The sequence below is a fragment of the Anopheles arabiensis genome, chromosome 2 (genome assembly GCF_016920715.1).
Source record: "Anopheles arabiensis isolate DONGOLA chromosome 2, AaraD3, whole genome shotgun sequence".
NCBI lineage: Eukaryota > Metazoa > Arthropoda > Insecta > Diptera > Culicidae > Anopheles > Anopheles arabiensis.
Window position 1 is genome coordinate 100,735,549 of NC_053517.1, and position 23,057 is coordinate 100,758,605.

General features: G+C 45.3%; 1 protein-coding gene across 10 annotated transcripts in view; it reads left to right on the forward strand.

Moving 5' to 3' along the window:
• LOC120897012 (protein bric-a-brac 1-like) overlaps nucleotides 1–23,057 on the forward strand; it is a 138,612-nt gene that overhangs the window by 564 nt on the left and 114,991 nt on the right. For 7 of the 10 annotated variants that reach the window (XM_040301612.1, XM_040301592.1, XM_040301622.1 and 4 more), the window contains exon 2: nucleotides 2,321–4,403. In XM_040301612.1, the coding sequence (XP_040157546.1) occupies nucleotides 2,781–4,403 (1,623 nt within the window). In that variant the 5' untranslated portion in view covers nucleotides 2,321–2,780. The remainder of the gene's footprint in view (nucleotides 1–2,320; nucleotides 4,404–23,057) is intronic. The other 3 variants (XM_040301601.1, XM_040301632.1, XM_040301646.1) reach the window with 1 other exon arrangement.

Below are 23,057 nucleotides of genomic sequence, written 5' to 3' on the forward strand. Positions count from 1 at the left end.
CTGCACTGCACACACAACGACGGTGTGACGTTCTGGAACGAGCGGCATGGCAAGTGGCCGGGGCCGAGAGGTTCTTGTGTAATAATTATTAAAACGTCATCAAGCGCAAGATGTTGTACGCTGACAAACACCCCTCCCCCCCCCCCCCCCGCTCGGTAATGCTCGTCATTGCCACAGGTCTGTGGTCTGGCGTGTGTGTGTGTGTCGGTGTGTGTGTGTGCACAGTAAATGTGAAACCGTTTAAGTCTCGTTTCGCCAAGAACACAGTGACGGCGACGAGCTTGCGGTGTGTTTTGCTTGGACCGTTTTTTTCTATATATGTATTGCTGCTGCTGCTGCTGCTTGTTGCCGGTTTGAGAAATAGAGAGCAAATCTCCAGCCAGCACTGGCAGGCGAACAAGTTAATTTATCTTCTAGCGCTCTGGCGCACGGCGCAAACAGGTGCTTCCCCCGGCGTCTCCGATCGGGCCATAGTTTAATGAGCCAATCGTGAGCATATTGAGTGATTTGGAGCCAGTAATGGAGGGTTTTTTTTTTGTGTGTGTGGAAGAGCATTTAAATAATACAACGTTTGCGACGTTGGGAAGGCAACGGCAAAGCAAAGTACTTGTTGATGGGGCGTCTGTTAGCATCATCAGCATTTGTTATAAAAAAGATTTTGAGAGTCTCTTTGTGAACTTGTGCACAAAATTGCATATAATATTCCCCACATTAGCCTACAACACCTTCAGTTGGGCCATTTTATTACATCTCACTTCCACAATTCTCAACGTGTATGGCGCTCGTATTCAAATTTATTCACACTTGACAATGATTCAGAGAAGGAAAAGAATGCCAGCAAGATAAAGAAAAGGGACAAAACAAAAAACAACTCCAATTAAAAACACCTCAAGTACGCTCGGAAAGCCCACCGAGCATTAGCGCATTAACCGCATCTGGCGGGTTGTGTGACCGTGTGTTCTTGGCTGTGATTATTTGACGACGCAACCCGAGCAAAGAGGTTGAGACGCCCGGAACGACCGGAAAGAAAGCGTTAGAAAAATGAACGGGAAACGTAGAGGGAAGAACCACAAACAAAACCCCCTCGGACCGAAATACCAACAAAACGCGCAACAAACCGTAAGAAATCGAAAATAAGCAGCAAAACAGTCAGGCAATGGGCAAGGGCGAGTCGGAAACTGAACGAACTAAATCCGCACGCAGATGCGGAAACGAAGAATTAGGGAATAAAACAAGGAAAAAAAACAACCAACACACGGGAGCAGTGGGCCACAAAATTGGAGGAAATGATGGAACCATGCTTAAGCACATACACACACACTGGTTGAGTCACGGACAATGGGGAGGGAAAACGGGAGGCCTCAATTGCCTCACAAATGGTGTTTCTATAAGACAATTTAAGGTGTCCCCTGCCTTCCCTGTCAAAGCTCAGATTTTTTTTATGATCGTGATTTCTTGTGGTCTATTTCTTATTTACTTCGCTCGTTTTTTTTTTTGGGAAAGAGCCCTCGCCAGGCCTCACCAATTGCTTGGGTGACGGACCGGTGAGTGAGCCGGAAAAGTGAGACATTAAAACGCGATTAACTGTCCAACGACATTTTTGAACAGCACAAGAACACATTTCCTCGCTCGTACACTTCCAGGTCGAAGAGCGTAAAAGGTTCAGTTCATTTTGGAGGAAGGTGTTTGAAGCATTGAAGACCTCAAGGGGTACACATCAGAGTAGGCTAGAGTGATCACAGACAGGGGCCTGCTGCACTTTGCTGCTACAAATCAAAAGCTATTCGAGCCTCTAATTGACTGTCAAAAGCGGACTTCTACATGTGTGTGTTGTGTTGATGATAAACGAACAGTGGTTGTCGATAAGACTTACCGAACCCTCTATCCCACAAATTCACCGGCTAGCACGTGGTTTTGTTATTAGAAGTCTCAGAGTGTGTCTGTGTGAGAGATTTGGAGAGTTACTGTGGGACGAAAAACGGATTCAGCAGATGTGTCGAAAACGAAACTCACCGAAGACTCGCCGAAGACTCCGAGTCTCCGAGACGGCAAAGGATGTCTTGGTGCGCGCTCTCGGAACATCACTCTACGTGTCGGTGTGTGTGTGAGGGTGGATGGGTGGTTTTCTCGCACAGTCACAGGACCAACGTGTTTTCGGGTTGACTTTTTGGATGATTGCGTTCTTCCCCATTTCTCCATGGCATGCTCGAAGTAGTCGAAGAAATCCATCTCGTGCATTTTTAATGCTCGTTTGGTAATGTTTGTGCAAAAAAAAAAAACAAGCAAGCTTATGCATACTTTATTTCCATCCCTCCAAAAGCACAGGTACGCACAGCACAGTTAGGCCGTGGTGACAAACTTTAGCGTTTGGCAATCGTTCGTGTATCGGAATTGGAGAAAAAACGTGTGAAGAAAAGTTTAAACATAAAACTAAAGCAGAGAAGTAGAGTGTGTGTGTTTGTGTGTGAGTGAAAAAAGTGTGTGTGTGTGAGTTGATCTTGAATTGAAGTGTCAAGCATGTGTCGGGAGAGGAAAGATACTGTGCGCATGCAGTTCTGTGGCGCAATTTCGTGCGTATCGCCGGTGTACAAACGTTAATTTTGAGTGTGCGTGAACGTTAAGGTGAAGCTCGTGAACGTAGTGAGACAAAGTTGTTTGAGGTTATAAAGCGCATCAATACACTCTCCAGCATCAAGTGAAGCTCTAAAGACACCTAAACACAATCCAAACAGGCGGCTCGAGCACCGTGTCCCGCTCGTGCAGCACTCCGACCAGCCGCGATGCCATCGGACACACCGCCCCCGTCCGCTACATCGGTGTCCCATCCGTCACCAGCGTCGAGCCATCACGATCCGAACGATCCGAGCGCCCCGCCCAGGGACCCGGTGGATCGATCGGGCACGGGGACGCCCGGACCCTCGGACCACCCGACCGGTGGTCACCTCGGTCACCATCAACCACCGTCGAGCTCGTCCTCGTCCAGCTCGTCCTCGTCGTCCTCCAGCACGTCCTCGTCGCTCTCATCCCTCTCCCTGAAGCGCTCACTGGAGGAACCATTGACCACCGCGAAACCGTCGCCCCCTTGTTCGCCCCTCACAATGGATCATCATCATCAGCACAAGGCCGCCCGCCAGTCGAGAGCCGCAAGCCCGGCCGGACGTTCCACCCAGCAACAGGCGAGCCCAAGCGCCCCCGGAACCGGCGGCTCTTCCTCCGGTGGTGGTGGTGGTGGACAGCAGTTCTGTCTGCGCTGGAACAACTACCAGACCAACCTGACGAGCGTGTTCGATCAGCTGCTGCAGAGCGAATCGTTCGTCGACGTCACGCTCGCCTGCGACGGCCAGTCGATGAAGGCGCACAAGATGGTGCTGTCCGCCTGCAGCCCCTACTTCCAGACGCTGTTCTTCGACAACCCCTGCCAGCACCCGATCGTGATCATGCGCGACGTTAGCTGGGCCGAGCTGAAGGCGATCGTGGAGTTTATGTACAAGGGCGAGATCAACGTGAGCCAGGACCAGATCGGGCCGCTGCTGAAGGTGGCCGAGATGCTGAAGATACGCGGGCTGGCCGATGTGAGCGGCGATGCGGGCGAGACGACGGGCAGCCGGGCCGAGCGGGAAGCGGCCGGTAGTCGTGGCCCCGAGGAGCTGGATCGCGACGAGCACAGCAAGCTACTGAATCCGCTGGCGATCGTCGGAAGCTCGCTGCTGGCCAATGGTGCGGCTTCGGCAGCAATGGCGGGCGGCAATGGGGCAAACAGTACGGCCACGAGCGGATCGGCCGCCGTACAGGCGGCTGCGGCGGCTGCGGCCGCGAAGAAGCAGCGATCCGGCCGCGATCGCGACACGACCAAAGAGCACCGGATGGACGCACGGCTGACCGAGTTCGCGCGCGACCTTTCGCGGGCCGATCCGCACATCTCGTCACGCGACATTAGCAGCGTGGCGGCGGCAGCTGCGGCGGCTGCCGCGGCCGCTGCCGGGCTAGCGGTAGGCGAGTGGCCGCTCGGAGCGGCCGGGCTCGAGGCGGCAGCAGCGGCCGCCGTTCAGGCCTCCACGCCCAAGAGTGCACGCAAGCGCCGGTGGCCCTCGGGCGAGCGGAGCAGCATCGGCAGCCCGGCTGACAGTACGCCGGACCAGTTGGAGGTACCGTCGCCGATACCGCCCACCCCGTCCAGCCTGGCACAGTCGAGTGGTGGAGGCGGAGGTGGTGGTGGTGGTGGTGGCGGTGGAGGAGGAAGTGGTGGTGGTGGGTCGAGCAATCCGCTCGCATCGTTCCCGCTGCCGCCGGCACTGGATACGGCCGCGATGGCGATGTCGTCGCTGTCGTCCTCGATCGCGAACCATCCGGACGACATGGAGATCAAGCCGGGCATCGCGGAGATGATACGCGAGGAAGAAAGGGTAAGTTTGCGGGATAATTTCAGTAAGGACTGGGTGCGTTGAAGAAACTGATAGGCAATTTCGGTTGTTTTCCATTGGAGTTTGCCTTCAATTTCCTCACTTTTCACACAAATGTCCACCTCAACCTTACTGCCAACTCAAACTTAATATTTGCTCCAAGAATAAAACATACTTCCCCGTGCACCAGCGTAATGCCATCGATTGCTGGTAGAGTGGGGGCCTTCTACCTTTTAAGTAGAATTTATTCGCCTGCTTCCGTCCCTCGCTTCACATTCCACCACCACCACCCGGCCAAGCACTTATGGTCGGATGGAAACTAGCTCAAGCACTAGCACTAGCACCCTCCCACCACCAGACGCTTAACTTATGACAGTCGTCGGGAGCAATATGTGGCCGCGATGAAAACTGCCATTAGAAACTGGGAACTCGGTTCCCATTCTTCCTCCCTGCTGCACTCCCTTCTGCTTGGGATGGCGAGGGTGCATTTAAACCATCCGGTCCTATTTCTGGCTTTATTCTTGAGGCTATATTTCATTTAAAAATAGCAGCCACTGTGTCGTTTGCCCGTCTGTGTGTGGTTGCTGGAAGTATGTACCGTATGCTCTTGCCAGCGGATGCAGCTCGGGCAATGAATGTAGTTTTGCGGTGCGAGGGCTGTGACCACCAACGCTCACTCAACACGATCGATCGGGACTTTGCAATTGGTCCCGGCAGCATTGATTTGATTAATTCTAAATGCGCTACTTTAATAAGTCTTTATAAGGCCGTGCTGGAGAAGTTGACCTATATCCGTTTTGGGGGGGAAAGAGAGATAGGGCATTAGGATGCATCAATTCAATGTAGTGACATCAAGCGCATGCAATTCTTGATGTCAATTTACCTTTTTCGCTGAAGTGCAGTGTACCAAGCACGAAGACGATCATGATGATGATCATGCCCCAGGGATGATTTCTTCTTTCCGTTCGGAAAGCATATGTTCTTTCATTTCTAAACAAAACAAGCGGCCTTTAGAGTTCAGAGTTTCATTCTGAAAAAGGGGTGAAGGCGTGTAAAATAAAAGGGGGAAGCTAAAAGCAAAGTGGCTCGCCGCTCCATTTAAGGGTGGAGAATGAAAGAGACGAGCCGCAGCGTTAGCTGGATGGAGGAGGAAAATTAAATATATATAATATTAGTGTGCTGAGTGTGTGTGTGTTTGTGAGTGCTTTTTTTCTATGTTTTCCTGTTCTCTCGTATCCTCTTTGCCTTTCCCCCCGTTCCCATCCCATCGGCGTTTGCGAGAAAGTGAAACGAGAGCGTTAAACCGTGCGGAACATTTACGGGCAAACGGCAGCGCGACACAAAACAACACCCACGACCGCGTGTTGTGACGAGCCGCGTCTCTCGCTCTCTTGCGCGCACGATGCAGACCAATATCAATAACGTCTTATGCCAAGGGAGGTCATTACACGCTTGCTTTAAACAATATCCGCGCTCCGTACCACAACCCTCCAGCGTGCCCCGCGAAGCCGTATACGCAACGAAAAGAAAACTGTCCCGTTGGAGTGGGCGAACGCACATTAAAATAAATAAAATGTGTACATTTCTACTTTATACTCTTGCCCTGTCGTCTCTCCGTCCACCTCCCCGCTTCCACTACCGGCCCCGACGAGCGGCCTCGTAAAAAATCATAAAAATAATAACACTAATATAAATACTCCGCTGTTTGGAGTGGCGCAAAGCCGGAGTCGCGCTCCGGTCTTTGGTTGTGGAGAAGATGTGAAGCTCCATGAAGGGGGAAACAGGGAGTGGAAAGAGAACCACACACACACACGCGCAGTTTGGCAAATGAACCAAATACAGGGTGACGTAGCGTTGTCTTGCGGTTAAATTGTATTTTATTAATTTATCGTACAATAACTTTGGTGATTAAAGCAACTCCGACAGCCAGGGACAAGCTGTGAGGGGGAAGAAATCGAAAGATTTGGTTTAAATTCTGTTATCACACTGTTACGTTTTTTTTTCTTGGGTGGTTTATGCAAATCGATTGGAAGATATTCAACTTTCAGTTTTCTTATCTGTTTGCGACAAAGTGATCTGTTCCAAATCCGTTGATTGTGCCGTAATGTTAGTAGCTCTCTAATTTACGCCTTTTCTGTTCGTTAAATATGGATTTTAACAGTACACGGGCAGTTATGTTCCTCGCGGTGTCCAAATTCTCTTATCAATGCGACGAATCTAGTGATTTTTTTCAATAAGAGTTTATGTGTAAACAGTTTTACTGATCTTTAACCCTTCCTAATGTATCAAATAGTTAAAAAATCGAAATCGTAATGGTAACTGACCAAAAAACTCGCACATTAAATGTTAATTTTTAAGGTTTGTGGTGTATTTAACCAACACGACGATGTCAGACATTGTTGTGCAGGTTTAAAGCAGGGGTCTCCAAACTACGGCCCGCGGGCCGCATGCGGCCCTCAAGAGCTTATAATGCGGCCCACGATGACTTTGCCAGAGTTAATATAAATATTACGTTATTATGACTTTTTCAAATAGAATTGTATTTTTTACTTTTCTTAGACAAAAATCATGCTTTGGTTACTCGAAGCTGTACTAGTAACGTTAGTATTTTGTTATCAAAACGAGATTTAAACGTTCAATCATCATTTAAAGGTAGCGTAAAATGGCCCTCAACATAGTTATTTTTTAACCAATGCGGCCCGCGAGCTGAAAAGTTTGGAGGCCCCTGGTTTAAAGGATAAAGCTTTTTTTTAAAGTTTTAGAATCGAAAACTTTATAGCACAAATAAATGTTATTACTTATAAATACTTATCCATCAAAGGTATGATTGCAATGAACTTTCTAAAATGCCTTTAAAGTATGTTGTTGTTAACACATTTTTGGCAGTTTTGAAGATGAATGTTGATGAATTCATCATAAACAAACTTAGACAGTACTTGTTCATATTTCATTCTTTACAAAAACACCGTCAAAGACGAGTTTACATGCAGAAAAATAAAATATTAATAATAGTTCATCTCCTCTGAAAGTAAACACTGTCCGATGCACCCTGTCTTCTAACCGATGTCAGAAGCCCAGAACCTAAAACCCACAAATAGAGAACCCAATTCGTCGGAACCGCTCCCCGTTCGACCTACCATCCCGGTTTCCATCCGCTCGTGGGTCGATCTTTTGCTTTTTGGGTTCTGTTTGGGTTCGATTTTGTTTTGCGCGGGGTTTTGCGCCCGGTTTGGAAGAGCGACCGAGAAGAACGGCGCGCGCGATCGGTGTTCCAAGTGTTGGTAGGAAGTGCTCGTTACTGTGCGCGGAGCTGGCGGAACTGCTCAGCTGCTCTCGAGAAGTGGAAGGAAGCTTGAGTTGTGTACGCGACGATAAAAATATATAAATTATAATTTATTATTATAACAGCAAAAACAGGCGCTCTCGTTCCCCGTTTGCTCGCAGCGAGCGAGCATCAGAATTTTTGCTCAAGTTTGGAGCAGAAGGTACGCGCGGAGAAGGGGGGAAGAAATCAGTAAAACGAGGAGGGAAGGAATAGGGAGAGGAAGCGCGCCGATGGGGTGTAATAAAATGTATGATGTTATTAATGAAAATGCCTACGAAAGTAAGTGCTCTTATGCTGTTTTCTTGTTTCGCTGGCTGCGGCTCGCCCGGCCCGGCACAGTGTGGCAGCTTCTGCTGGAATATATTTATTTCTATTCTGCTCCAGCACTAGGCAGGCCGGCGTCCCTTATCGCCGTGTCTTCTTTGCTCTTCTTTCCCTGCTCTTCCGGCTTTGCTTTCAACTTCATTTATTACACTTATATTATTCTCCTTCCTCTCTCGCGTCTTTTCTTTCCCAACCATCTTTCTCGGCTACACGGCCTAAGTACACAGAAAGTCGTTTCTTGCGTTTTAACCAGCCCCGTTCCCTCACTTCACCGCTTCGTGCGGGGTCGATTGTCAATATGTATGTATGCTTTGTAACATACTTTATGTGTCAAGATCTAGATCTGCTGATGGGTATCGCGCGCACCACAGCTCCAGCGCAACCGACGCGCAACAGCGCAACCGACGACGCACGCGGTACTGCACCGCTGACTGGTGGGCCTTTTGGGGACGGCGGGTGAGGTGGCAAACAACAAACGGCAAAAAAAACAACAACAAAACTGCGACTCATAACGGGGGTGACCGTTTTTCTTTTATTTTTATTTGCCTACCCCACTCCCTTTCCCTTTCCCTCTTACCACGTGTGATCCACGAGCATGTTTTTTTGGTTCCGGTGGTGGAGTGCACAGACAGATGCGACAAGTGAAAATGGGCTGTCTAGTTGGGCTGGAGAAGTGGAAAACTTTAACGCAGCGAGGGTGGCACATCATGTGCACTGCCGACAACTTGCTCCCCAATGCGAGGAGGAAGAAGAGAAGAGCCTCAAAAAAAAAAAACAATGACATTAGCACGCATCGTTTCGTTTCGCACGCGCGTGTGACGATCGTGTTTTATATTTATATTTTATATAAATTGTATCTTCCCACAGAGTTCGCCGAAGCGACTTTACGCTGTTTAGTTTTATGTTGGTTCCTTTTTTTCTGTTTTTGTTTTTACGGTTGTGATTCGGGTAATGCTGTTTGTTCGGTTACATTACTGAACGGTTCCCGGCAACGCTCTGCCCAAGTGATGTCATTAGGCGATAGGGCGATGGGCGAGAAAAATGAGTCACATAAAAGCCTACCTCCTAGAGCGATGTGGTGGCGAAGCATTCGGGTGCGGGTCGGGTTCAAAATTGCTACGTTTAATTTGTCTCTTTATTGTGTTTCCCGAGCGAAAAATGTGGTTTGGTTCCGTTAACTCAATGCGTGCGTTCAGTGGTGTGACAGTGGAGTTCAAGTGGGATCGCTTGATGGTTGTTTAACCTTTTCTTTTAAATGTTTGATGTTTTCAAAAAATCAATACACAAGCTTGTTTACCTAATCAAACTAGTTAAACTAAAACAATACTATCATGTTAAAGCATTCTTCCGGAAATGGAATAAATAAAATAAACATCCAACTGAAGGCTGTAGTAAAACTAGCAAACATCTGATCAATCATAGTCGTAGCCCCTCTTGCACCACTACGGTCGTTGTGCCATTCTTTACCAACACACTCAACCCAACACTTGCAGTACAGTTTGTACAGCATTGCGTGCCCAGAAGGAAAAAAATAATAATAATTTGACCGGCACTTTACAATAACACCGTATTGCGCTCCTACCGAAGGAAAATTTACAAACTGTCTGCACAAATATTGACAAGCCGCCAGTACGCAAGGTGGACCTATGTGTGTGTGAGTGTGTGTGTTTGTTCAGTTTTTGTGCACCATCGCTTCAAGGGTCCACCGATTGAGGTCAACATTTTGGTTTATATATTTTTGTGCTTTTCAGGGGGAGGCTGCTCTATTCGATTATTTTCTTTATCACCACCGACGAATTATTATATTCGCCTTAACCGACACATGCGCAACAGGTGAAACCAACGGCGGAACGTTGATGAACCCTCTCCCGGCCCCGGGCGGAAGAGGGTGAATGGGAGGTGCGCGTGGGAGAATGGTAACTGGTTGATGTAATAATTGAACATAATTCGTAGATAAGATAAAATAATTGAACAACTTTACTTTTCAACCGGCACCGGCACACGATTGTCGCCGGGATGGTACCGCTCGAGGTTTTGAAATGTATATTAAGCCACACAACAGCATATAATAAATTTTGGAACTCATTGGCTGTAACCCATACTGAGGGGAAGGCATTTGTCCTTGGTTACAAGTTATTTTTTTAAATTTTATTGTACTTATTGTGAGCGGCAAATGTAGTGCCGGTGTCACAGTCAACAGGTTTATTGCTGTTTGAAACGTTCCAGAACGTCGAGTGTCGGGCCACGCCACACCACACACAGCACACACACACACAAGCCTTATCAAAAATGTTGTAAAATAATTGCCCCGGCGTGCTATTACACGGCGAGCCGTGGTGTTGATGCTTAAATAGAAATAAATATATTATATCAATTCACGCCGGCCAGTCCGAGGCCATCGCCAGAGCGGTTCATCGCCGCCGAACGAAAGCCAGAGGGAAAAAGAGGAAGCAGTGGATGGACACACAAAAGGGCATCATTGTGTTCGTTATCGTTTCCATACCCCCTGGTCACATGCTTGTGCGTGTGTGTGTGTGTGTGTGTGTTTTGGGGCGGCACAAAATGTATAAAAATTTGATAAGCGACAATTAAATTCCATTCTTTAATCAATTTATTTTTTATGATCTTTTTTGTCGTCTCGTCTCCCCCCATTTTTGTATGTGCATTGTTGTACTGTTGTCAGTTTGTTTGGTGTCGCAAGATGAGCACGATTCGGTTGGCGATATAAACGCGGTCACGCTAGAGACAAACAATTTGCTTGTGGAGAGCTCCACAATTGATACACGGAGAGGGGTGCAGGGCAGGGGTGGAAGCAATGACGCCTTTTTAATCAGGCCGTGACTATGCGGAGTTTCGGCTTTGTTTGCTTTTTTCTTCCCAAGACTGACCCATGAACAAAACTGGAGAGCGCTTACGAAAGTGACACTGTTTAGGCGAAAGGTTCGGTGGATCACAGGGAGTGTGATAGGATTGAATGGGTTGTAAAACGGTTCTGCCGAGGCAATTGGTTAATCATTGATCGTTTGTGCGAGATAAAGGCAGGCGAGAAGAAAGAGACATAGAGTGTAAAATGATAAGCGGACAAGAGGTGATCAATAAAATCATTTATTTTGGATAGTTACTTCATGGCATGATGCTATGATAGAAATGGCTGGTGTTGAACCACTTCTTGATTAAGATTGATTTTCTTTGAGATGGTGTTTGTACTTGATGATATGAGATGACGCGCTTCTTTCCTGCTCAGAGATAAGACATTGGAAAACGTACAAGAAGCATATTCATAGCTCGTAATGCTTGTCTTCTTTTATAAATTCAATGTTTTTTGATTGCAATATCTTTGCTGTAGTTACTTACTTACTTATCCGGCGCTGCAACCGCTTTGGCCTGCCTCAGAAGTGTCCGAAACCACTCACTGGTACTCAATTTGGGCCTACCACGCCTCCTCAGACCTCGTGGACGGCCAAAAACTTTACTTTACGGACTGGGTCGTCCGTTTCCATGCGTACAACATGGTCAGCCCACCGGAGCCTGGCGTGCATGATACTCTGCACGACATCTCGTATAGCTCGTTATTATAGCGGCTCCTCCATTGTCCTTCCACACATACGGGGCCAAGTATCCTTCTGAGCATCTTCCTCTCGAACGCGGCCAAGAGGATTTTGTCAGAATTAGGCAGTGTCCAAGTCCACGTGAACCGATTTCTTTCTTTGATTCAGGCTGTAGAATGACCGATTGGCAGTAATGGATCCTTGTGCGTAACTCAGCTACCATGCTATTCTCGTTGCTGACCTTTGACACACGATAGGTGAATTCTGGGACGACTTCCAAATGACACGACACGCTTACATAAGTTTGGATTTGTTATTGGTAGGGCCGCTGTCGTTGTCACTATTAGTTTGGTCTTTGCCTCGTTTATCTACAATTTGAGGTTCTCAGCTGCCCGCTAGATCCCTTGGAAGGCTTTTGCTATATAGGAGAGCCGCCGACCAATGATGTCTTTATCATCGGCGTATATCAGGCTCAATAGTTAGAATTATCAACTACTCAATAACATTCAAACACATATTATAGCAAAATTTTTATGTAATGCTTGTCTTCTTTTATAAATTCAATGTTTTTTGATTGCAATATCTTTGCTGTAGTTACTTACTTACTTATCCGGCGCTGCAACCGCTTTGGCCTGCCTCAGAAGTGTCCGAAACCACTCACTGGTACTCAATTTGGGCCTACCACGCCTCCTCAGACCTCGTGGACGGCCAAAAAACACTTTACGGACTGGGTCGTCCGTTTCCATGCGTACAACATGGTCAGCCCACCGGAGCCTGGCGTGCATGATACTCTGCACGACATCTCGTATAGCTCGTCATTATAGCGGCTCCTCCATTGTCCTTCCACACATACGGGGCCAAGTATCCTTCTGAGCATCTTCCTCTCGAACGCGGCCAAGAGGATTTTGTCAGAATTAGGCAGTGTCCAAGTCCACGTGAACCGATTTCTTTCTTTGATTCAGGCTGTAGAATGACCGATTGGCAGTAATGGATCCTTGTGCGTAACTCAGCTACCATGCTATTCTCGTTGCTGACCTTTGACACACGATAGGTGAATTCTGGGACGACTTCCAAATGACACGACACGCTTACATAAGTTTGGATTTGTTATTGGTAGGGCCGCTGTCGTTGTCACTATTAGTTTGGTCTTTGCCTCGTTTATCTACAATTTGAGGTTCTCAGCTGCCCGCTAGATCCCTTGGAAGGCTTTTGCTATATAGGAGAGCCGCCGACCAATGATGTCTTTATCATCGGCGTATATCAGGCTCAATAGTTAGAATTATCAACTACTCAATAACATTCAAACACATATTATAGCAAAATTTTCATTGTGTTTTCCAATATTTGCTTTGTTTTAAAGGTAGCTAAATCGTTTATAAAAATCTTTAAAAAGATAAAACCTGTAATAGTAGCATGTTCATCAAGTATATGAAGCAATCAAGCGAATGTATAACAAAAAAAAGTAATAAATATATTTGTACTTCCTGCAAAGTATGATCTTGGACCAAAATAGTAATTGCAACAAATTTTCAGCAACTTTATGGTCATAAATCGTATTCAACTGCTAATAGGAACCAAATGAAGCTTAAATTAATACGTATAAGTATTAGCATCATTCATGTTTTGCAACACAATCTGCATGACACTATTTTGTTTAGAAAAGCAAAAAATTCAAAGAATCTGTAATCATCAGTCGGTGAACTTCCAAGAAAGGGTACTCAATCACCTTGTGTACAACTTGTTAATCTGAAGTAAATGGAAAGATGACATGAAATACTGTCGTCATAAATAAATTCCAAGCATTGACTAAGCGGCTGTAAGATTAATTCGTAAGGTGTATTCGAAACTAAAACTAATAAAACACAACTACACAAAAACTACTTTAATACTTCAAAACTTGAGCCAAACTCCAGCAGTATAAACTAGTTGTTAATGTACCGAATGTGGAATACTGATTTAAATGTCAAAATGCACCATTTGATGATGGGACATTAGAGTGTACGAGATAAATTCTCTGGTAAACGGATTAACGAACAGTTGTCAAGACTGAACATGAATGAAACCTCTTTCAATTGTAGGAAATCAACAAAAACCACAACTCTTTTTGTTTGCTTCTCTTGCACTCGAAATACGCACTCCAACAATCAGAAGCTCGTTTGCCGACGGCTTTTCCATGTGTGTTTTTTTTACAACAATTTTTACTTGCCAGGCGTTACTCAATTCTAAGGCGATTGTGTTTTATTTTTAAAAGTCACAAGTAAAATTTGCTCCGTCATTCTACTCGGCCTGGTTTCCATTTGGATTTTTTGTGTTTTTTTTGGGTGTATAGTATTATGTCCACCTAATCTTTCCACTCGTAAATCAGTAGCTTTATTTGGTGACAGGTTTCGGTTCAGATCGCTTCGTCGTTTATTTGATTTGTTTGCTTTTCTACTTTCCAAAAAAATGTGGAAGATTATTAGCGATTGTTTTAAGCATTCCCCTGATCGTTCAAACTGTTGCTCATGATTATCAGCTAGCATAGTTATTTTTTATATAACTTTTTTCTTTTTTTCATGTCAGTTAGTTTCAAGGATAGGTGCTCAATTAGTGCTCTGGGCAGAGCGATGATTATAAGTAAAAGGGAGAAAATGAAGGAATTGATTTCCTGTGGATTTTTTGGTTTTTTGAAATGGAATTCGAAATTGCCGTACAAAAACACACACCCCACACGGATGGAGTGCCACAATGCCAAATGCGGTAGAGGTCAGTTTTTGTGAGAGGTCAGTTATGGCGATAATGTTATCAACACGAAGAAGCAAACACTGCAAATAGGGGGGCCCGAAACTAAGCAGAAATTCATCCAATTCTCGCTGTACAGCAACGGACACTGAAATACGAACAAGCGATTTACATGGTTTTTTTTGTTATTGTTGTGTGAGTGTATAATAGCCTCGTTGCATAAACCACGGTAGCGAACGATGGGATCGATGTTTTGTGTTATTATATTAGTTATTTTTTATCACCTTGATAAGTGAGGCTGTTGTACGTGTGTGTGTGTGTGAGTGTAGCAAGCAAACCAACTCGTCGGTATCGAGGTCTAAGCGTAACTATAATTATTGCCCTAGCTCGAGCTCGTAATGGGTCGGGTATTGTCTATATTTGGAAAAATGAATAGCGTTGGTTGTACAATGTAGCCTGATTCCATTTGGCGGCTGAAGGTTTGCTTTTAATCGTTATTTGCTGTATAAATCATGTACAATAGTGCTTGGCTGTTCGAGAGTATTCTTAACTTTGCGCTTAGTTCGCACTGCTTAGGGGAAGTTGGCATGATTTCATTTCAAATAAAAAAATCTATTCTCAAATTTTCCATAAGTACAATTCTGTTTCATTGTATCTCAGTATGAAACTGCTCAGTAATTAACATGAAAGCCGAAATGCTGTGTATGTCCTCCTATTCACATTTATTTTACAGTCGTTGTCGCTTAAATGAGGCTCTAACTAACCAATTTTTGGCACAAGGATGTCAAGTGTTGACAGCATGTTTGCCATGTTTGCATCTAAGGCTGATGCCTAAGCATTTTTGACAGTGCGTATAAAGTGTTGTCCCTACGGGATGTTTTATGTCTGAAAGTGTGTGTTCTAAAATTATGAAGTTTAAGTTAAGCAAAGAATAATTTGATTAACAGAACTTACTCTTTTTATTGCTACGCTGATCTTTGAAATTTTAACGGAGTAAAAAAAGGTTAGTTTTAATGTTCAGCTATAAACAACGTGTTGAAAAATTATCACATTTAAATGTCTTTTTTTTCTCAACTAAAACAAGAACAACAACAACAACAAAAAAACAAATTATCAGCCATTCAGTGTTTTTGTAACGTTAAATTGTAATGATTCCTATAAGAACCAAACATTTACAGAGTTGACTTTGACTTTACAGACAAAAACAGGTGCGTTATAGACAAAAATTCATGCGTTGAAGTCAACATTTAGCGGCAATCATTGTAGCGTATGATCCAAGATCTAAGGTGCAATTTTTTTTTTTGTAAATGCATTGTACAACAAGCTCAATGTAGCCTCTTGTCGCTGAAATTGTGTTCCAGTTTTAGCTTTAAGCAGAGTGAAAAATATTTTTCTATTCACCCGCACAGTGTGACTAACCGTTGAACCAATAAAAAAAACAAAAGAAACTGCATACCGAAAGGTGGAATGTGAAGGAGGTAAAATAATTAGTTTTATACATAGTACATGTGTGTACCAGGGCGGACACACATACTCACATTGACACACCCACAGTACGGTCCAAATGAACCACCTATTACGTCGTTATTATTCGGTGCAGGAATGGGCAGGGGGAAATGGCGGTCTGAAATGGCGAACACAGAAAATGCGCCCTACCAACCACCGAAACCGTATCAACAGACACGGTCCGTGGGGCGACTGTGGGAGCAGCACCATTGAAAAGTACAAAAACATAAATAAAATGAGAAATAATTGTGCTTACAATGCAACACAACCTGGTGGAGAGTGGGATGAAGGCAGATGGAAGGGAGATGTAAATGTTACAAAAGAGCGAGTGAGTGAGAGAATGATCATTGTAACAATAAAAAAGGGTTATCAGGGAAAAAGAAAAGCCTATTCACATCGATTGCCAACACATCAATGGTTTGCAATAAAAAAGCGATAATCACACACAGCGCCTAGAGAGCGCCTCGGCCAAGCGCTTTTATAATAAAGTCGTTGCTGATGGCGATCGTTACACATACACATACACCCTTGCATTGCATGCACCTGTCCTGGTTGCACGGTGCAATCTGTCGATGGCACTGAAGAACAATAACTGCATTATTCAAATACCGAATACCGTATATGTATGTGTGTTGGAGGAATAAGTTTAACCATGCCATCTCGCGCGCGCGCCTCCTTTCAATTTCTAAGCGTGGCCTTACGACTGTTACTACTACTGCACTGTCTACGCGCTCGTTCTTTTGCAATTACCCAGGCGGCCGCTTCTACCACAAACATCCAGCAACATTAGCTTTGTGTGGACGCGTGGACGGCTGGTGAAGGTGTTGGTTGGTGGTGGTGGTGGTTCTGCCACACAATAAAGCGCTTAGTTGTAAACAAAATTAATACTTTATTATTAATAATAACACATGCTCCCTTTTGCTCGCGCTTCGGAGTCGTCCAGTGGTACGTGAGCAAACCAGATCGGCGGCAAATAATAAATACACGATCGCGCGAGCTGATTACTAGCGGCTGCGGCTACACGGCCCCGCAAAACGAGCGGTGGCAGGTGGACCACGGAGGGGGTTCATAGTTCGGCTGCACTTTGCACACACATTGTGTGTGTGTGTGTGTGTGTGTGCATAATGCGCCCGCAATTGCTGCTGCTGCACGGAACTCGATCGAGAGAAAGAGAGATGCAATCGAATCGTTCATTTATTACCATTTTTTGTTGCTTTTATTTTGCCACTGTGTGTTTGTGTGCTCGTTGTGGCCGCTATTACCTCCACAATCATTTGCACACGCTTCACCCGTCACCGTCAGAGGGGGGGCCTAGGGAGTCGCTGAGGGATGGCAATCGCATGGGGTGAGCTGACTCTTTGATTCTTTATTATAAAGCGTGTGGTTTGCCCCTATTGTGTATCACGTGTCGTCACGTGGTGCATTGTGCAAGCAATTCTCGGAAGAAAGAACACTCTAAACGGTGGAGAGGGTTAGGGTGGGGGGGGAGCTTCATAAGCCGCCCTTACGGGGCAACGGCGGGGAGCAGGCACCGCGGTGTTGTTTATTTATTTGAAGAATCAACGATTCCAAAAGCCATGAAACCTTCAAAATGGCACGTTCTAATTGCTCGGTCATCACATCACATTTCTCTATTTATTGAAATGCAACTGTCACGAAGTGGGGCTGTCTTTCCACCCGTCCATCCCTTCCCTCACCATTTTTCCACACGTTACACATACGATCGACGAAACGTGTTTAGTAAGTTTTCTTTATTCAGAAAACTTCTTCACCCATGCCACGGTGAGATTCTGGTGAACCGTTTTTGTCACGTTGTTGCCACCTTGGGAGCGTTTTGACATTGATTTGCTCCACCCAAAACATGCTTTTGTGTCACTTCAAAGTCAAAGTCCACTTTTACGTAAGCTTGATTACACACACACACACACACACACACACACACACACACACACACACACACTGCAGCCCGAGCTTCAAAAGAGTTTGTTTAAGTTTTCCGTTTTGCTGCAACCCGTTGTGGAATGGCAACTGTGCAGCTCGTCTGCATGACTTTTAGGGCCAATGGGGGGCTAAGGCAAAGGGGCTGCAAAGGCTACAACGGGTCGGCTAGAAGGGTAGAAGAGCGTGCGGGAAGCGGTTGTTTTGCAAATCAAATTAAGCTGGCTTTATATTTCATCGAGTCGTTTAATATTTGATTATTGAACAACAAAAGGCCGGATGCATATATGATAAGTGGAGTGAGCTTTTTTCCTCCACCTCTGTCTGCTGCTGTTTGTTTGTGGTGCCACTAGCAGAGCAAATTATGCAAATCATTTTCAAGGTTGCAGTTTTGCTGCATCTATTAATATGCGGTGCGGTGGAAGTAATGACAGTAGGAGCTATTCAATAAAAATACATTTTTGTGATATTAAAATGTTACCTAAACAATACATTTTTGTTTCAAATCTCAGTCCCCGAAAGACACCGAACACCGTACCCCTTCACAAATTGGTATCAATCCGGTACCTTCGTTTAGTGTCCCCGCCAACGCCATTGGTGGTGGGAAAATCGATTTTTAATGAGCCATGAACATGCACACTTGTGCCGTGAAGCCGAAGACCGGCACAACCGTGAACCGACTGGGAGGCAAATGGGCCTGCCCAATCTTGCTCTCATAATCCTTTACCACTGTGTACGGCTGTGTAGACGAGTGTCCTGGTTTCCTGTGTTTTCCCTTGCCAGCAAGTGGGCAGCGAACATTAACTCCGCTCGGGGAAAGGTGTCGCCTGGTAGGTGCAGTAAGCGACCCAACCAGGTTGGTGGGACAGCTTTACGCGCCTGCCAGTTGACCGTACGGGCAACACTCAGGCAACGGTCCAGTCCAAACCGTTCGCCTGGTGGGTATTTATTTGTATTGAATTTTATCTAACAAATTAATGAGGAGAAATATCGTGTTTGTACCGCCAGGTCGCCATTTCACAGAAATAGAGAGGAAGAGAGAGAGAGAGTGTGTCTAGTGCAGGTAAATAATTATGCAAATTGTATATTTTGCAAGCTTACGGATATTTCTCAATAACGCCGGGGTCAGAGATTTTAACTCCCGGTCGCGCAAAAGGATTTCCTCCAACGAGAAGGTACGAACCGGCCCAGAAACCAAGGTCCCTCTTGACAGCCTGTGCTTAAATGTGAGGATATCGGTGAGGCTTACAAAACACTGCCGCCTCCATTTACACAGACACCAATGTGTCCCACTCTTCCTTTCTCCCCTTCCCTCCCGATTGGTCCTTTGCTGCAGTTTCGATTTCCGCGACCACCATGTCTGACACCGGTACATGCTCTTTCTAGCCCGGCAAAATCTCGCGCCACACTGGAACGCGATGAGCTCCCTTTCGTTTTTCCTGCTTTTTTTGGCGCGAAAATCCTCCCAGTTCACCCCGTTGTTTGAGCTCGAGATGAAGCATCCACCCCATTTGCAACCGTATTGGTGAGATTTGGTGTGTGTGTGTGTGTGTGTGTGTGTGTCCTTGTTTTGGGCGGGAGAGCTTCGATGATTATGATGACTGAGCGCGCTCGCCAGGAGGACAAGCGCACTTGGGTGCCGCTCGAAACGAAGGAGAAAGGATGGTGGAATATTTTCCCGCCACTTTTCACCATCACCGGAGCAAACCGGACTGACCGGCTGGTACTGTTACCTCTGTCTTTCCCTCCCGGGAGCCCTCCCTTTAACCGGTTGCCTTCCATCGGCGATTTACAGAGCGAGCAGCGAGCGCCGTCGCCACCGGTTTTTGCAACATTGGCCGACATAAATTGTGCAGGATTAGTACATAAAAGATTCAACCGTGCCGCCTCGAGCGTGCTTCGTCCCCCCCTTGCGTTTGTCGATGTGTGTGTGTGTGTGTGCGCACGAAGGGCCACGTGGCTTTATATGTAGTGGAAAGGTTTGCGCGATCCTGTGCTTTTTTTGTGCGTCTGTTTGGGGCCACCTTTGAATGGTTTCAACGATTTACAGCGAGCGACTGGGAGGTATGGTGTGTGGTGATGGGGAGGATATTCATTGGAAGAGCATTCGCTGAAATGTTTATGTAGGCGGCGGGCATTCTCGTTCGTGCAAGCAAGGATGTGGATATGTTGGACGGTCGTATTGGTAATGTTTCTTTTTTTGCATGTAAATGGTGTAAGCATACAAAATATTTGGAACTAAAAAAAATAATTAGAAAAATTACTTTATACATAATTAGAAAAATTATAGATACATGAAAATCATTATTGCTCATTAATACTGTAAAATAAATGTAAATGTAAAAAAAACACTGTAAAGTAAGTGATAACACATGTAAAGAAACGGGAAAAACAAAAAGGAATAAAAGGAATAAAATAATTAAAACATTCTTCGACATAAGCAGAACAATTTGATAAATCATCAAAAACATAACAATTTCATAGTTATGGGGAAAAGAAAAACAAAATAAGTAAAACACACAAAAAATTGTAATTTAACACCAAAAAAGTTATATAAACATTCTAATGGATGAAAAAAACCATTCTTATGCTTTTTTTTGGCTTTTTTGAAAAACAATTGGCTTTTATAAAAAAAATCAATACAAAGTTAAAGTAGAACAAGCAACACATTCATTGATGGAAAGTATATAATGATAAAAATCAAACAAATCGTAGCAGCGCGCCTTATCTTACTATCCAAAAAATCAAAAACCTACTCCATTGAGCATTTGTGTGGAGCAACACACCTACACACACACACCCATACAGACCGCAAAAGTACGAAGCGAGAAGGTTAGATTGAAATTACTATTTGGATACCGTGCATAATGTATAAAATATTATCCATCTCATGCCCAGTCCACCGTGCTCTCTTCCTTGCTCGCTGCCAGTAGAGCCCGAACGAATCGAACGATCGTTAGGAAGTTCTCGAGGATTACGGGGAAGTAAGGGGTACGCAGTGGCAGTGTTGGAGCAATAAAATATTCATACTATTTGCTCCCTTTCCTCGCCCCCGCTCCGCTCAAACGAAGCCTTGGAGAAGCCACGGAGTCGTGCAGTCGTTAGCTTGTGTGTTTGGCTAGGCAGGGAGTGGCATGGATTGGAACCGTTCCAAACAGTCGCTTCCCCTGGAACCTTAATGCAGCTCCCAGTGTGCGTGGAAGCGTTCCCTAGTCCCTTCCGAAAAGCTTGCCTTTTGGCGTAAAGTCGGGAAAATCGGAACAACATTCATGGGCCAAAGTAAGTGCAACTGCAACACCTTGGTTTCATTTGAAAATTGGCTCACCTGCTGCCCTCCTGGAATGTGAAAAGGGTCGGTCTTGGCTGCCAATAAACCCGATTGCGTGGCTTTCCTCCATCACTCTCCCGTCAAACGGTAGCAGGAACCGCTTGAAACATTTGGCGGTGGTTAAGTTTTGCGAGCCAGGAGCCAAAATGATTGACGTTAAATTAACCAATAATTCATCACTTCATCCTCTGGCTCTTGCTTGCCGGCGCACACGGGCGGTGCAGGTTTTTCCCTTTTTTAAATATTTTATACATTCTGAATGAATAATTTCAAAAGGCTTTCTTCCCACCCACGGACAGGCGCAGGCCTCATACTTTAGCTCTCTTTCGCACGCTCTCTCTCTCTCTCTGTAGCATCGGAATCGATTCACGCGCGAGCCTGCCTTTCATCCCGTTCCTTTTGAGCGTTACTTTTCAAATTTGACCTCTTTTTCGCTTTCGCTTGTTCGCACCGCTTTTCCTTGACTTCAGAGGAAAGAAAAGCGCGCGAAGGAGCAGCAAAAAAGCACACTCCCAGGCGCCTTTGCTTTGCCAACCGAGCAAAATACATCTTCCCACTGACAGGCTGCGCCTGGCGAGCGTTCGTTAAACATTGATGGTGGTGTAATATTTATGCCCCGCTTGCACTGGCGCTCCTCTCCTTGCCTTGCTCATAAGCTTCCCTGGTGGCTTGCTGCTCCTATGAGGAGGAGAAGAAAAAAGGTGAGCTAACTTGAAGTGTTTCCTGCAAACTTTCAGCTTCCTCGCGCGACGGCTTGCCGGGGCAGAACGCGTCGCAAAACACACTGACACTTTGGCAATATAACAACAACAAAAACGCACACACAAAAAAGCTTCATCTCATGCATACATATACGCCAGTCACGGATCGCAGCTGAACCGTCCTGCTTAGCCGGGCAAGAAAAAGCTGTAAACGGGACGAGAAACGAACAAAGTGTCTCACCACCATGAGCGCTCGCGCTCACACCAACAACCTTGGCTTCCGCTGTCCTTTCATATACCCTCCTGTTCAAGTACATTCCCGTTTGTGAGATGGGTTGATGGAGGGGGGTGTGAACTCACACCCTGCTGCTACTGCTGCAGCGGGGAACGCCGTTGTGCCGAGCACTGTGTTTCTAAAATAATATTTAATATTTAGAGCAGTATAAATATTAAATGAAAATGTTGCTGCTTGCTAAAATTATATGTGCATACCACCGTGCGCCTTCCGTTTCGCGAACGTTGCCAGGAGCGTTGCTATGGAAAGGCTTTTTCCCGGCTGCTACTTTGTAAGTTGAACAGCTTGCTAGTGAGTGTGTGTGTGTATGGGCGTTTTTTTCCTGGTGCTTTTTGTTAGTCATTCTTCGCCTGTAAAAATCGCGGAAAACCCACCCGCAAGTAAAGCCACGGTACGTGCAAGTCCTTGGACTGGTTTTGACGAGGCCACTCCGGGCCGGGGCAAAGAAAAATAAAACCACACGTTGGTGTTAGGCTTTCTTGATGCATTCTTTATTACTCGTGTCGTGTGCTCGGGTATCATATGCATGGCTTTGCCGAATCATGTCACCAATTTTGAAGCAAAAAAGGCACGGGATGGCAAATTTTAAGAAAATGATGTCATAAGTTTGATGCAGTTTTTAACTCATTTTTTTTAGAATAATGACAGTGTGGTGAAGAGTAAAATGTCCCTTTGTAGTGTTGCTTAAGATAAAATTTTGCTCCAGCATTTATGTTTGTTTCCTCAATTAACCAACATTGACAACGGCTATGAAGTTGATTTTGTATAAAAAGTAATGCGATTTGAATAGTTATACTGAGTGGAAAAATCTAAAATTTCTTTGTTTTCTCATACCATACAGAAATACTTTAAATTTTTAAACTTCATAAATAATTAATAGCGTTCTAGCAATTTGAAACAACTCACAAGGATCAAATGCGCAGTTTCTGTATGCATTTTTATTGACATTTTAACGTCTCTTCTAAACGAGA